The sequence below is a fragment of the Phodopus roborovskii genome, unplaced genomic scaffold (assembly GCF_943737965.1).
Source record: "Phodopus roborovskii unplaced genomic scaffold, PHOROB, whole genome shotgun sequence".
NCBI classification, from domain to species: domain Eukaryota; kingdom Metazoa; phylum Chordata; class Mammalia; order Rodentia; family Cricetidae; genus Phodopus; species Phodopus roborovskii.
Window position 1 is genome coordinate 858,993 of NW_026126598.1, and position 13,932 is coordinate 872,924.

The 13,932-nt window shown below is 49.2% G+C and overlaps 2 protein-coding genes and 1 pseudogene across 2 annotated transcripts in view; 2 read left to right on the top strand and 1 right to left on the bottom strand.

The window, feature by feature from the left end:
* Positions 1–12,542, top strand: part of Atp6v0a2 (ATPase H+ transporting V0 subunit a2) — a 28,742-nt gene extending 16,200 nt beyond the window's left edge. Inside the window, exons 10-21 of the mRNA XM_051205079.1 lie at positions 718–868; positions 1,352–1,488; positions 1,872–2,059; positions 2,157–2,247; positions 2,966–3,084; positions 4,980–5,190; positions 6,067–6,186; positions 6,672–6,791; positions 7,329–7,446; positions 8,297–8,468; positions 9,743–10,971; positions 11,005–12,542. Of these exons, the coding sequence (XP_051061036.1) occupies positions 718–868; positions 1,352–1,488; positions 1,872–2,059; positions 2,157–2,247; positions 2,966–3,084; positions 4,980–5,190; positions 6,067–6,186; positions 6,672–6,791; positions 7,329–7,446; positions 8,297–8,468; positions 9,743–9,848 (1,533 nt within the window). The 3' untranslated portion in view covers positions 9,849–10,971; positions 11,005–12,542. The remainder of the gene's footprint in view (positions 1–717; positions 869–1,351; positions 1,489–1,871; positions 2,060–2,156; positions 2,248–2,965; positions 3,085–4,979; positions 5,191–6,066; positions 6,187–6,671; positions 6,792–7,328; positions 7,447–8,296; positions 8,469–9,742; positions 10,972–11,004) is intronic.
* On the bottom strand, positions 5,523–5,621 carry LOC127237060 (uncharacterized; annotated as a pseudogene).
* Positions 12,543–13,243: 701 nt separating the features above from the next.
* Positions 13,244–13,932, top strand: part of Dnah10 (dynein axonemal heavy chain 10) — a 103,926-nt gene continuing 103,237 nt past the window's right edge. Inside the window, exon 1 of the mRNA XM_051204908.1 lies at positions 13,244–13,503. Coding sequence (XP_051060865.1) covers positions 13,290–13,503 — 214 coding nt within the window. The 5' untranslated portion in view covers positions 13,244–13,289. The remainder of the gene's footprint in view (positions 13,504–13,932) is intronic.

Sequence of the window (13,932 nt, forward strand, 5' to 3'; positions counted from 1 at the left end):
TCAGAGAACAACTTGTGGGAATCAGTTCTCTCCTTCTACCATGTGGGTCCCGGGAATTAAACTCAGGTCATTAGGCTTGTAGGCAAGTACCTTTACCCACTGAGCCATCTCACCAGCCCTTTCTTGACCACTTTTAAGAGATAAAGTCCTAACCAGGTGCTGGTAGTGCACACCTTTAATCTCAGCACTTGGAAGTCAGGGGCAGGCAGATCTCTGTGAGTTTGAGGCCAGCCTGGTCCACAGAATTGAGGTCCAGGACAGCCAGGACTACACAGAGAAACTGTCTTGGGTGGGGGTGGTGAAGGAGGTGGTGATAAAGTCCTAAATATCAGGGTTCTCTCTGCTGTTTGAGATATGGTCTTGCTCTGCGTCTAGGCTGGGCTCCCATTCAAGAGTCTCCTGTTGAAACCTCTCCAATGCTGATGTCACATGTCAGTTTTCCATTGCCTTGGGCCTGATTCGGCCTCCATCTACCTTATCCCAGCATTCCATCCCTGCTCTCCAGTTCCATTCTGCTCTCCTGCTGAGGGCCCCAGCTCCAAGTTCTGTTCTCACGTCACTAGGCTCCACTGGGATGTCTGGCACAGTGACTTACTTCTGTGAACATGCACCCTCCACTTCCCCCCCACCCCACCAGAGCATGGCCAGCTGAGTCATGTGCTTGTCTGTAGCTGTTCTCATAGACAGTCGTATTTTCTATTCTTTTCTATGTGGAAGAGAGAGAGCGGAGCTACAATCCCCTCGTTCATGAACACAATTCCTACAAAAGAAACGCCGCCCACTCTGATCCGCACCAACAAATTCACCGAGGGCTTTCAGAACATCGTGGATGCCTATGGTGTCGGAAGCTACAGAGAAGTGAACCCAGGTGGGCATCTGGACAAGGCTGGTCTTACACTTACATCAGCTCAGCTTTGGTTTTGGTTGGGTTTCTGAGACAAAGTTTCACCGCATAGCTCTGAGTAGCCTATAATAATCAGGATGTAGTTCAGGATATAACCCAGGCCGGCCCTGAACCCTTGGTGATCTTCCTGGTTCTGCCTCCTGAGTGCTGGGATTATAGGTGTGTACCACCATGCCCAGCTCTGCTTTTTGATAGGGGAATGTAGTAAATGCTTATCAGGCAAACTCACTGTTGTCACTTTTTCAGCATAGTATAGCATTTAAATCACCTTACTGTGCTGCCCTGAGCTCGCTCTCTCTCTCTGCCTCTCTCTCTCTCTCTCTCTCTCTCTCTCTCTCTCTCTCTCTCTGTGTGTGTGTGTGTGTGTGTGTGTGTGTGTGTGTGTATGTGTGTGTACCAGCTCACCTAAGGTCCTGCTGAGAACTTGCCAACCTTCTGTCTCTACAGCTCTCTTCACCATCATCACCTTCCCGTTCCTGTTTGCTGTGATGTTTGGTGACTTTGGACACGGCTTTGTCATGTTCCTGTTTGCCCTCTTACTGGTGTTAAATGAGAATCACCCCAGACTAAACCAGTCACAGGAGGTAATGCATGCCTGCCAGCCTGTGCATGGTAGGAGCCATGACATCATTTGGCTGAAGGAGAGCTGTGTTTTGTCTATTGTTTTTTTTCCGTGGGGAGTGGTTGAGATGGCCTCAGGTAGTCCGGGCTAGCCTCAGACTTGCTACATATCAAACTCGTGATTTCCCTGCCTCCACATCCTGAGTTCTGGGATTATAGGTGTTTGTCCCACACCTGGCTCGAGCTTTGGGTGCAAAAGTGCTGTATAAGAGGAGTGTGCCTGTTAGCCCTGGTTTAGACATCTGCTGTTGCGGTTTTCTGGAGGAGTGGCTGTAATGAACCAGAATGAGCTTCCCCTGAGCCACTGTCCAGCAAGTGAGTCTGTGCTCACCATGTCTTTTCCCAGATCCTGAGGATGTTCTTTAATGGTCGCTACATCCTGCTGCTGATGGGGCTGTTCTCCGTGTACACTGGCCTCATCTACAATGACTGCTTCTCCAAGTCTGTGAACCTCTTTGGCTCAGGGTGGAACGTGTCTGCCATGTACAGCTTCAGTCACTCTCGAGAGGAACAAAAGAGGATGGTGCTTTGGAAGTAAGTGGTCTGGGGAACGAGGATGCGACAGGTGGGGTGTATATTTCTCAAGCCCCTTCCTCTGCACATGGTAACCTTGCTGTGCCCTCTCTTTCAGTGACAGTACCATCAGGCACAGCAGGATTTTGCAGCTGGACCCGAACATCCCTGGAGTTTTCCGAGGCCCCTACCCTTTTGGCATTGACCCTGTGAGTGCTTCCTTCCCATGTTCCTGAGCTAGAGGAGGTGCTGGGGTGCTGCTGTACCTCTTTAAGTGTAGACAGTGAAGCAGCCTGCCACCTGGGGAGCCAGGTCAATGCAGGAGTGGTTGGCAGCCATGGGTCTGTAGTCGTATCTACCAGTCTTTTCCTATGGTAGGAGTGACCCTTCGTGGACACCAAACAGGTTCTGAACTGCTGCATTGTTTGTGTGAATTGCCTTTGGTCTAGAGAGGAAGGTGAGGGGCTGAGGTGGCTCTAGGGTGCCAGGTTCCCCCTGTCCTATGACAGCTCAGTAGGCAGACCCCTGGAGGCCAAGACTTTGGGCCAGTGCCCTGAAGACTTTCTGAGGAGCTGTCCTGAAAGTGGATCTCACCACTGCCAAGTTGGCTGGGAGGGATGTAGGTGAAGCTGCTCAAGGGATGCACAGGACATGGCAGGTCTCAGATCTGCAGTCTGAACATGATCCAAAAGGTGAATGGCATTCACAGCATGTTAAGCTGCCCCACTGTAGCTAGATCCAGCAATGACTGCAGCCCTGGCCTGCAAGCTCCCCGGTTTTGATACTGAAGCCCTGGCCTGTGGAAGTCAGTTGAAAGCACCCCTTACAGAGATTTTCTTCCTCTGTAAACTGAGAGCAACCCCATCCTTTAGGGGAGCGCTCCAGCGCCTGCTGATGGAACTTACATTGCTTTTGTTTGGTCCTTAGATTTGGAACCTGGCCACAAATCGTCTCACCTTCCTCAATTCATTCAAGATGAAAATGTCTGTGATTTTAGGGATTATTCACATGACTTTTGGTGTCATTCTTGGAATATTTAATCACTTGTAAGTACATGTTCTAATTTGTTTTTCATATTTTATTTATTTGTGTGTTTAATTATTTATTTTGGAGTCACTCCTTCATTTTCCAAGAGTTGGGATTACAGGTATGATATGAGCCAGTGTATCTGGCTTAGCAGTTCTGAAGCCTATGCTTATAAACAAAGTTTGTCACTCCCAAGGGTTTTTTTAAAGTTATTTATTTTCTTACATGTTTCTTGCATTTATTTGTTGAGGGATGGGAGATGGTGTGCATCACAGTACATATGTGGAGGTCAGGGAACAGCTTTTGGGATTGTTTCTCTCCTTCCACCATGGGAGGGTCCTGGGGACTGAACTCAGGCCACCAGGCTTGGCAGCAAATGCTTTTACTCAATGAGCAGTCTCTCTACCACCAACACTCCCTTTAAAATGTATGTATATTCATACAGTATGTGTGTGTACATGTGCACTTGTGTGAATATGTACATCAGAGGACAGTTTGTGGGAGAATTTTTACCTTTTTCTACCATGTGGGTTCTGGGGCATGAACTCGGGTTGTCAGGCTTGGTGGCAGTTGCCTTTACCTCCTGAGCCATCTTTTATGTGTGGATGTTGCAGGTATGTCTGGGTGCCATGTGTCTGGTGCCTGTAGAGGCCAACGAGGGCATCAGAGCCCCTGAGACTAGATGATGGTGGTGAGCCACCATGTTGGTGCTGGGAATTAAACCCAGTCCTCTTGAATAGCTAGTGCCCTCAACCACAGAACCATCTGTCCAGTCCCTAAGTTTGTTTCTTGATGCTAGGCTGTTGACTGGGCTGAGAGTTGATCTGATGGCGCATGGTAGGATGTGGTGCTGTTTTGATTATTTAGTTTAGCAATTATGGGAGATCAGTGATTTATCTGTTCAGTGCATAACTTCAGATCGGGTGCCATCCTGGGCACCAGGCTTCTGCAGAGAATGGAGAGGGACCTGACCTTTGCCTTCCTGGAGCTCCGTCCAGGTAGTGAGGCATGTGACATGAATACAGGATTATTCCCAGAAGGGACTTTGCCACATTTTTGTTGTTCTAAAGTAGAAAGCTCTCCATTTGTTTTGTGGGAGAGCCAGCACCTTGGCAGATTTTTCTCCTTGCTGACCATGTTTCTCATGACAAAGCATGATTTGCATCATGTAACACTATTGCTTTAAGTCCTGGCAGAGCTGGGACATTGAACAAATTGTCCAAGGTGGTGAGTGCTTTGAGACGCCCAGGGCTGGATAACATGCATGCTGCTTTTCCAGAGGACTACACCTGAGTTCTGCTCTCAGCACCCATGGTGGGTGGCTCACAACTGCCTGTAGCTCCAGCTCTAGGGACATTTGTTGCCTTTGATTCTGTAATCAAGTGAATCCGCCCCCCACCACTCCTGACATACTCACACATAATTGAAAATATTTTTTATAATGGGGGGGGCTGGAGAGACAGCTCCGTTGTTAAAAGCATTTGTTGCTCTTGTAGAGGACCTGGGTTTGGTCCCCAGTGTTCACATGGTGGCTCACATCACAGCCTGCTGTGGCTCCGGTTCCAGGGAGCTTACAGCCTCTTCTAGCCTCTGGGGGTACCAGGCGTGATCATGGTGTACAGACACACCTTCAGGCAAAACAGTCATACACATAAAATTAAATACATTTTCAAAAATGGATTTCATTAAAACAAGTTTTTTAAATCTTAAAAAAAAAAAACAAACCCCAAACTCTAATACTTTGAAGCCAGACTCAATAGCAGCATGTTTGTGTGTATGATCCTGTGGTTCGCTCTCTCCTCTGTGGGGAGATCTGCAGCCCTGGCTCGAGCCATCAGAGCCCTCTGTGGAGGCCAGAAGTGGCCTGTGGCACTGCAGCAGTAGCCTTTCAGCTGTCACTCCACCCCTCTCGCAGGCACTTCAGGAAGAAGTTCAACATCTACCTGGTGTCCGTCCCTGAGATCCTGTTCATGCTCTGCATCTTTGGGTACCTGATCTTCATGATCATCTACAAGTGGTTGGCATACTCGGCAGAGACCTCTAGAGAGGCCCCCAGCATCCTGATCGAGTTCATTAACATGTTCCTGTTCCCATCCAGTGAGACACATGGCCTCTACCCAGGGCAGGTGAGTGCCCCTCTACTTGGTAGTGACAGCCCCTGCACTCAGCACTCTACATAGTCCATGACAAGGAAGGCTGCATCGAAAGCAAGAGTGTGAAGTGTTTCTATTTTTCCTTTTGCAGTGTTCTCAGAAAGTTATTAACTGGAGTTTGACTCCATTTAGATTGGTTTGTTTGTTTTGTTTTTCTAAGACAGGGTTTCACTCTGTAGCCCTGGCTGTCCTGGAACTCACTCTGTAGACCAGGCTGGCCTCAAACTCAGAGTTCTGCCTGCCTCTGCCTCCAGAGTAATGTGTTTAAAGGTATGAGCCATTACCACCCGGCTAGATTTGTTTTTTAAATAATGGAATGCTTCATAAAGTTACATGCCATCTTTTTACAGGGACCATGCTAATCTGTTTGGTTACAATATTTTATTGTGTGATACCAGAAGGACTTCCTGTTTAGAATTTGTGTGAGGGTGTGGGCACCTGTGTCTCCAGGCCAGAGGTCAACTTTGGATGTCATCCCTCAGGCACCATTCACTGTGTGTGTGTTGGTCTGTCTGACCTGGAATTGTCAAAATAGGCCAGCGTGTCCAGCTATGGAGCCTTTGCTTCCCCAGAATTGGGTCACAAGCTTGTACAGCCACAGCGGGCTTCAAACTCAGTCCGGATTGAGTCATTGCCCAAACCTCCCGTTAGAGTTTTCCTAAAGTATTTCTCCTGCTTTAAAAGTAATATTTGAGTGCTGTGTCTTGAACATTGTGAGTTGGAAGGAGTGTGGAGGGTCGCCCTTGGCCACAGGACTGGGCGGTCACCTGTCTTGTGCCCCTATCCCAGAGATGCCCTGGCCCTCATAGTCTGCTGCACACCTCCATGACTTCTCCTTTGCACTGACAGGCGCATGTCCAGAGAGTGTTGCTGGCCCTCACAGTGCTGTCGGTTCCTGTGCTCTTCTTAGGAAAGCCACTCTTCCTGCTGTGGCTGCACAATGGGCGCAGTTGCTTTGGGGTGAGCCGGGTGAGTGTGGTCCCCATGTCCAGAGGTTCTGATTCTTCCAAAGCTGGCTTTATTTAGAGCCTTGATGTTGCTACTGGGCTGCAGCTTGAGTGATAAGACTGTTATGACATGCGTGCACAGGCATTTCCTCAGGTCTCTCTGAGGACTGACTCTCCTGGGTGTATGTCCAGGAGTGGAGGTGCCAGGTCACGAGACCGTTCTAGTTCTGTATTTGCATTTTTGAGGACCTGCCATACTTTTAGCAGCTGGACCATTTTAAACTCCCAGCAGGAGTGTTGTAGGATTCTAGTTTCTTGATTTTTGCCAGCACTTGTATTTTCCATTTCCCCCATTGCTCTTTGACAGGCTAAAAGTATATGAGGTGTGCATTCTCCTGAAGACAAATTTCTTATTCCCAGAGAGCTGAGTCATAAGAGAAGCGGTTATTTGGGCTTTGTCCTAACCCTGTGGCAATCCAGGCGCTGACACTGTTCTTTTCCCGTTAGAGCGGTTACACGCTTGTAAGGAAGGACAGCGAGGAAGAGGTTTCTTTGCTGGGCAGCCAGGACATAGAAGAGGGGAGCAACCGCATGGAAGAAGGCTGCCGGGAAGTGACATGTGAGGAGGTTAGCTGTGAGCTCACTGGCTGGGTGGGTGAGGGAGGAGGCTGTTCAGTAGCTGCTTACTGTGGGCTGACTGCAGTTTTAATTCAGGCCGAGTAATAGCATCACAAGTACACAGAGCAAAGGAAGTTGTGAGGCAGAGTCAGGGTGCTCTTCGTGGGGAGCACCCTCTACCCTCCCTCTCTGGCCTCAAGCATGAGGCTCCACTGTGCACCTGAGGCTGGGAAATGTCCATGTAGATGCTGGGTAGTTTCTGAGGTTAGCTCAGCTGTCAGTGAAGTCTCTAACCGTGGGGCCCTTAAGGCAGTCACAGTTCTAGGCTGGTGTTTGCGTCACAGAATGGGAACTGAAGCTTGAATAGAGTCCGGGAGCTAGGGTGGGGAGATGGGTTGGTGAGCCCCACAGTTTCACTGAGAGCAGGACTCACATCTCGGACCTGCTGTTTTTAGATGCCAGCATGCTCTGTCCCTGAGGCCAGCCAGAGACTCAGAGTGGAGCAGGTCTGTGATATGGTGTCTAATGTTCTCTGTTGTCCCTCAGTTTAACTTTGGGGAAATCCTGATGACGCAGACCATCCACTCCATCGAGTACTGCCTTGGCTGCATCTCCAACACTGCGTCTTACCTGAGGCTTTGGGCCCTCAGTCTGGCCCATGCACGTATGTTGCTTAGTCCTGAGGAGTGTGTAAGCTCTCCATGTGGTGGTGGACAAGGGCTCTTCATAGTTTGGACCCACCTTCCTATCACACAGGTCATAGTCCAGGCCTAGCCATGGAGGGTTCTGTGAACTGAGGGCCTGGTGACCTCTGGCACGGATGCTCATGTTTGTGAGTGCCCTAGCCATTGCTTTCCTTACTGAGTGGAGTATTTATTTCAGACTCCTGGAAGTCAGTCCTCATGGTCACGTTCTGCTCATGCACAGATGAGCCCCCAGCATGGCTTGTGAGCCTGTGTGTAAGACACACCTGTGTGCGGTGTTCTTTAGTTTGTAGGTTGCCTTACCCTGTGCATTGTAATGAGAGGCCATGTCACTTTTTCTGGTCACTGACCGACTTCACCTCACAAACAGTGAAACATGCACTTTGTTGCCTTGATACTCATGACAGACCCTGGGACATGTGAGACAGATGGGTAATCATGAGAGGGCATTGACCAACAGGGAACAAAGCAAGGCCCTCTGTGTCCCTAGATGTGAAGGTGAAGAGGCTGCCTTGTTGGCAGTAGCAGACCCAGACTTCGAACAGGTCACCTTGCTAGGTTCAGACAGGACTGTCAATCCAGTCTGGGCCTCAAGCCTGCTGAGTTAGGCAATCGGAGGGCACGCTGGAACCTCTTTAAGTTTGCTGTTCTTTGCAGAGGCTCAGGGCCTCTGCTGGGTGGTGGCCAGGGGAGGGTGGGGAGGGCGGGGGTCGGGGGTAGGCTGACTGGTTGTCATTCCTGCTGTCACGTGGGTGGTGAGAGGGCTTATGTTTTCACAGTCTGAATTCTGCTAAATGGCTTCCTTTGCAGAGTTGTCTGATGTGCTGTGGGCCATGCTGATGCGTGTGGGCCTGCGTGTGGACACCACCTACGGGGTCTTGCTGCTGCTACCTGTCATGGCTTTCTTTGCAGTTTTGACTATTTTTATCCTCCTGGTCATGGAAGGGCTTTCTGCGTTTCTCCATGCCATACGCCTTCACTGGTGAGTGAGATGTGTCCTCAGAACGGTGTTTTAAAAGTAAAAATGAGGGTCAGAGAGATGGCTCAGTGGTTAAGAATGTGAAGTGCACTTTCAGAGGACTCAAGTTCAGTTCCCAGCACCTGTATCAGGAGCTCACAACCCTGTCACTCTAGCATGAGGGCACCGGTGGGGGCCTCTGGTCTCTGCAGGCACCTGCACTCGCGTGCACATACACAAGACACGCGGTACTATAAAAATACAACAGATCTTCTGAAAAGGGTGCAGGAGCTGGCAAGGCAGCTCAGTGGGTACAAACACTTGCTACCAAGCCCCGTTCAGTTACCGGGACCTGCATGGGAGAGGGAGAGAACCGATGCCCAACAACTGTCACCTGACAGTCACATGTGTAATAAGTGTACCCACCCACATATGCACATGTGCAAATGCTAATGGCTAATAAAAAATTAAAAAGCCACCTATTAAGGAAAAAATACATGTGTGTAAAACTCCTTTCTAAATGCAGTGCTTATAATGGCTAGCTCCTCCCCACCCAGCTATGAATTAGCAGTTCAGAAACAAAATACAATTTAATCACAAGTAAAAGAAAGTTTCTGACTGTGAAACAGTTGTGTATCCTCTCCTTAATTGTTGTTATCATTGTTTTTGGTCTTATTATGTAGACCAGGCTGGCCTCAAACTCACAGAGATCGCCTTGCCTCTGCCTCTCACGTGCTGGAATTACAGACAGGTGCCACCATGCCTGACTGGTGTTTGTATCCACTTTTATCCACATTGGGAGTCGCAGGTGTCACTGACAATTCTGGATTAGTACCTTCCTTTTTGTTGTGAGGTCAGAGGTCAACTTGCAGGAGTTAGTTGTCTTTTTACTGTGTGAGTGGCTAGAGATTGAACTCCGGTTGTTCGGCTTGGTGTCACATGCCTTTACCCCCTGGGCCATCTCGGCAACCTCCAGGGTGTTCTCAGTGCTTCTCAACACGTGTGTTTGGCTGCGGCTCTGTGGTTCCAGTGTCTCTTCCTCCGTGTGTCTAGTGTATGAGAGCTGGAGGTGTACTAGACTTTTCTGACACATACAGGGGTGTGCGGAGAGACCAGGATGGAGGTAGGAGCCAGGTTGGATGGGGGCCGCCTAGTGTGTGCTGGGGAGCAAATGATGAGGTGAAAATGTTTGTGCCGAGAATGCAAAGAGATGGCAAGATTTCACTCTCAGTCCCAGGGTGCAGTCCTTGGTGAGGAAGGCATTGTGTTTTAATACATACTTGTTTCTCTTTTTGTAGGGTTGAATTTCAGAACAAATTCTACGTTGGTGCAGGCACCAAATTTGTTCCTTTCTCCTTTAGTCTGCTCTCCTCTAAGTTCAGTAATGACGACAACATAGCATGATCCACGTTGCTGCAGCCACCCCGCTCTCAGATTTATGGAGAACTATCATGTTACAGAATTCACTCAAGTCAGATTTCTGACAGGAAAATTCCAGCCTCGTTGATTGCCTTATGATTCAGCCAAATGATTCTGTAAGATACGCCTCTCCTCATGTTGAAGATTTTGTAGTGCTCACCACTTTGGACACAACAATTTTGTTGGTTTTTATTATGAGCAAATATAAATTATGCCAACATTACATTAAAGTTATTTTTTAAAGTGTAAATTTGGAGGAGAAAAGCCAGCTGAATGGCTAGCTAAAAATGGTTATAGATACTTGATACCCTTTCAATTTTAAAAAACACAAAGTTATTCCATCACAAGAAGATGCCAGATAATATTTTCCCACAGCTCAAGCTAGACATAGTGTTTTTTTTTCAGATGTTACCGCTGGGTCATCAGTAGATCCTGCTCACCCTGCTGGCTCAGGAATGTGTGTGCATTCTCCCTGATCCCTGCCAATCACCAGGAGGGGCAGCAACGCAGCCCAATCTTGTTTTAATATTTGGAGGAAACGGGAGAATATGACAACAGATGGCTTTCCTGCTTGTATATTTTTACAAGAGTCTTGTCCTGTTACCTGTATGTCATACCAGTCATGATGGTTGTACATTTGGAAAGATGACGGTATGACTGTCCTGAGCCTTAAAACCCATGCCACTGCAGGGAAGACAGGTAGAAGTAGTGTGTATTTTTATAGCAAAGAACAAATGAAGATATTTTACCAGAAACCTTGTGTCTACTTGGGAACAGTATAATTTTCTACTTTTCACACTGATTCTAAATAAAGGTCTGATGGCCACAGTTTAATTTCCAAAAATTGTTCAGGTCAGTTGAAAACTAATTGTCATTAATCTATTAATTTATTATCACGAGTATAAAAATCACCTGTTCTTGGGTTGCTTAGCTTTGCATGAAGTTGACTTAGTCCCGTTGAACACAGTGATCTGTGTCATAGTCTTATAAATTATGTTCATTTTCGCATTTTACATTAAGTGATTTTAGATTAAGTATTTCAAAAAGAAGCCTGAGGCTGGGGTGTTGCTTGCTTGCTAGACCCTCCGACCCACCTCTCTCAGGTGTGGTGACACCTGCCTCGTATTCCTAGCATCCTAAGGTGGAGGCAGAGGATCACAAGTTCAGGGCTACCCTTGGCTATGTGGTAAGTTTGAGGCCAGCCTGGGCAACATGACACCCTAAAGAGAAAAAGGAGTTTAACATATTTCTGCCCTCTTGCAATTTTGAGTCACATGCTACTGCAGAGGCCAGCTGGTCCCCGCCCCTCCACTCCGTGTGGTAGTGTGGGGCTCCTTGATGAAAAGCCAAGCCTCTGGCAGTTGGAGCAGCCTCCCAGGCTTTTAAGGCGTTTCCTGAGACTCTCCCTGTGCCTGGACTGTAAGTCGCTCCTCTCTAGCTACAGCAGAGTCTGCACCGCCCGGCAGTGAACGCCAGTATTTGTGCCGTGTGCCAGCTTCCTTCCTGGCAGCTCTGATGCTGAACCTGCTAGTGGCTGGGGATGAGGTGGTACTGCTCAGGGTTAGACCTGCTTTTACCTGTATCCAGTGTCACTCCCATGCTGTCACTCTCCTTACTATTCCCCAGGGTCTTTGGTCCTCACGGAGTTAATTGATTCCAGGGACAATGGCCAGACAGGAAGTGCAGTTTTGGCCATGTTCACTATCCCTGTTGGCCATTATTATGGAGCTACTTTTCCTTTCTAACTAGCACCTCTTACCAGGGTACAGATTGAAGAATGAGGGTGTCACAGTTATATGGAATGGCATTACATAAATTACTCCTTTTGTGGACACCCTGGAAATATAATTGATAGCATCCCACAGAGGGAAGCAAGCAACTGTTGTATGGTGTCATGCTCATCTTCCTGGAACATCAACAGACCCATGTCCTCTGTTCAGGTGTTCACTACCACATCACAGAGACTTCTGTTGGTGGAGAGGCCAGATGTGGCCAGTAGAGGCATGCAAAGGAGTTTGAGCTCTTGGACTCTCCCTCCACCATGAGACCTGGGACAGACTCCTCTTCTGGCCTCAGTTCTAGAATGGGTCTGTATGCTTCGAGATATTTAAGCCACTCATGCAGGTCTTGGAATTGTAATCCTCTTGCAGCGCTGGGCTTGGCCCAGGGTTCCTATAATGACATTCAGACCAGTGTTCCATCAGCACTTGTGTAAGAGGCGTAGACTATCCGTTGGTGACTTACGGGGCTGGCAAATCAAGCTGTGATTTAGAGTTTGACCTACTTTAGGAAATAAAAACAAAAACAGCTTCATCAGTTCTTTTTCTTTCAGAAGGACATTTCTCTACTGAAGTTTTTACTCGGGGTTTGCTTACGTGCCATACCCCCCCAGGCAGACCTTAAGATCTCTGCCATGATGCTGTGAGTAGGGAGTTTGCAGTAATGCCTTTCCCACCTGTGGACCGCTGCTGTGGGGCTCTGCTCCAGCTCCTCAAGAAATCCTTGGAAGATGCCACTCCCGAGGGATGATGTAACAAGCCTGGGTTCTGGAGCCTGGACCTGGGGCAGAAACTACAGGAGCCGATCAGGGCTGCACTGCACAGAGGCATGGAAGGACTAGTTTGCCTGTCAGTATTGAACTTCCTTTTGCTAGTGACAAATAAATATATATTTTTGGGATGCCTGTGCCTTGTTTTCTTGCGTTTCTGCTTCCTTACTCCCTATGCCAGAAAGAGCTGTTCCCTTTCTAGGAGCCCACTGGGGGTCTTCATTCCCTCCTTAGGACCCACAGGTGTTCGTTCTCACAGTGTCAATCACTGAGACCAGCCTTGCCTGCCTGCCCTGCTGGTTTGCTTCTGTTGCTGTGATAAAACACCAACCAAAAGCAACTTGGAGGAAGAAAGAGTTCATTTGATCCTAGGTTACGCTCCATTGTTAAGGAAGCGCACAGCAGAGACCTTGGAAGTAGAGACCTTGGAAGAACACTGCTTGCTTGTTTGCTCCCCATGGCTTGCTCAGCTATCAGCCCAGCTGCAGCCCCCATGCCTGGGGAGGCGGCGGGGGTGGGGTATAGTACCGACCCCAGTGGTCTGGGCCCTCCTACATCAATCAGTAACCAAGAAAAGGTGGTTATGCCTCAGCCGAGATTCTCCTTTCCCAACTAAATGTAGGTTTGCGTCGTGTACTTACAGAAATTAACCAGTTCACTGCTTCTAGTCCTGCCTGTTTCCACCTCAGAGCCCTGTCCTTATCACTTCTCAGCAACCAACTTTCTTGCACTTCAGCTTTCCTACCTGCGGAATGGGGCTCTCAGCCCCGCGCCGGCGCCGTTGCCCAGGTGCCCGTTGCTAGGGGCGCCGTTGCCACGGACGCCGCCCGACTCCCCGCCCTGTCCGCCTTTCGTCCTGCACCGCTCAGGTCTACGCTATGGACGACCTGCGGGTCCTGTGGATGCGCGACCGCGTGTACACCACTTTCAACCTCAGCAACCCCAAGCTGTTCGAGGAGCTGCTGAGCCGCAACGACTGCGAGGCAGAGGACCTCATCCTGCACTTCCTCAACCACGCAAGCGACGAGGAGGGCGCCGCCACGCTGTTCTTCTATCGCATCCTGGTGCCCGAGGAGGTGGAGGTGGAGATTGGTGAGCCTGAACAAAAGCCAGCCTCCAGCCAGCACCCCGCTGGCACTTAGCCCTACTGTGTGCCCCGGGTCGTAGCTTCTGTTTTCATCTGTCCTCTGAGGTGCGCTGCAGGGTTGCGTCCTTGCCCGGGCACCGAGGAGGCCCAGAGTCTTCCTGTAAGATGCCTCCCAGCGGGAGGGTCTCAAGGCAGGAGCCTGCAGAGGCTCAGGGGAGCTCGCCTTCCATGCCTAACCCCCACTACTCTAAAAAGTGGCAGCAGGCCAAAGTAGTGCAATCCCAGCTGAGGTAGGATCACCTGAGGACCAGAGCAAGTCCGAGGATCACCTGAACTCCATAGCAGCCGAGAGGGGCAGGGAGGGGGGGGGGGAGAGAAAGATAGAGAGGGAGATACATATTGTTAGGATACACTATGCCTGTTTTCATTAACTA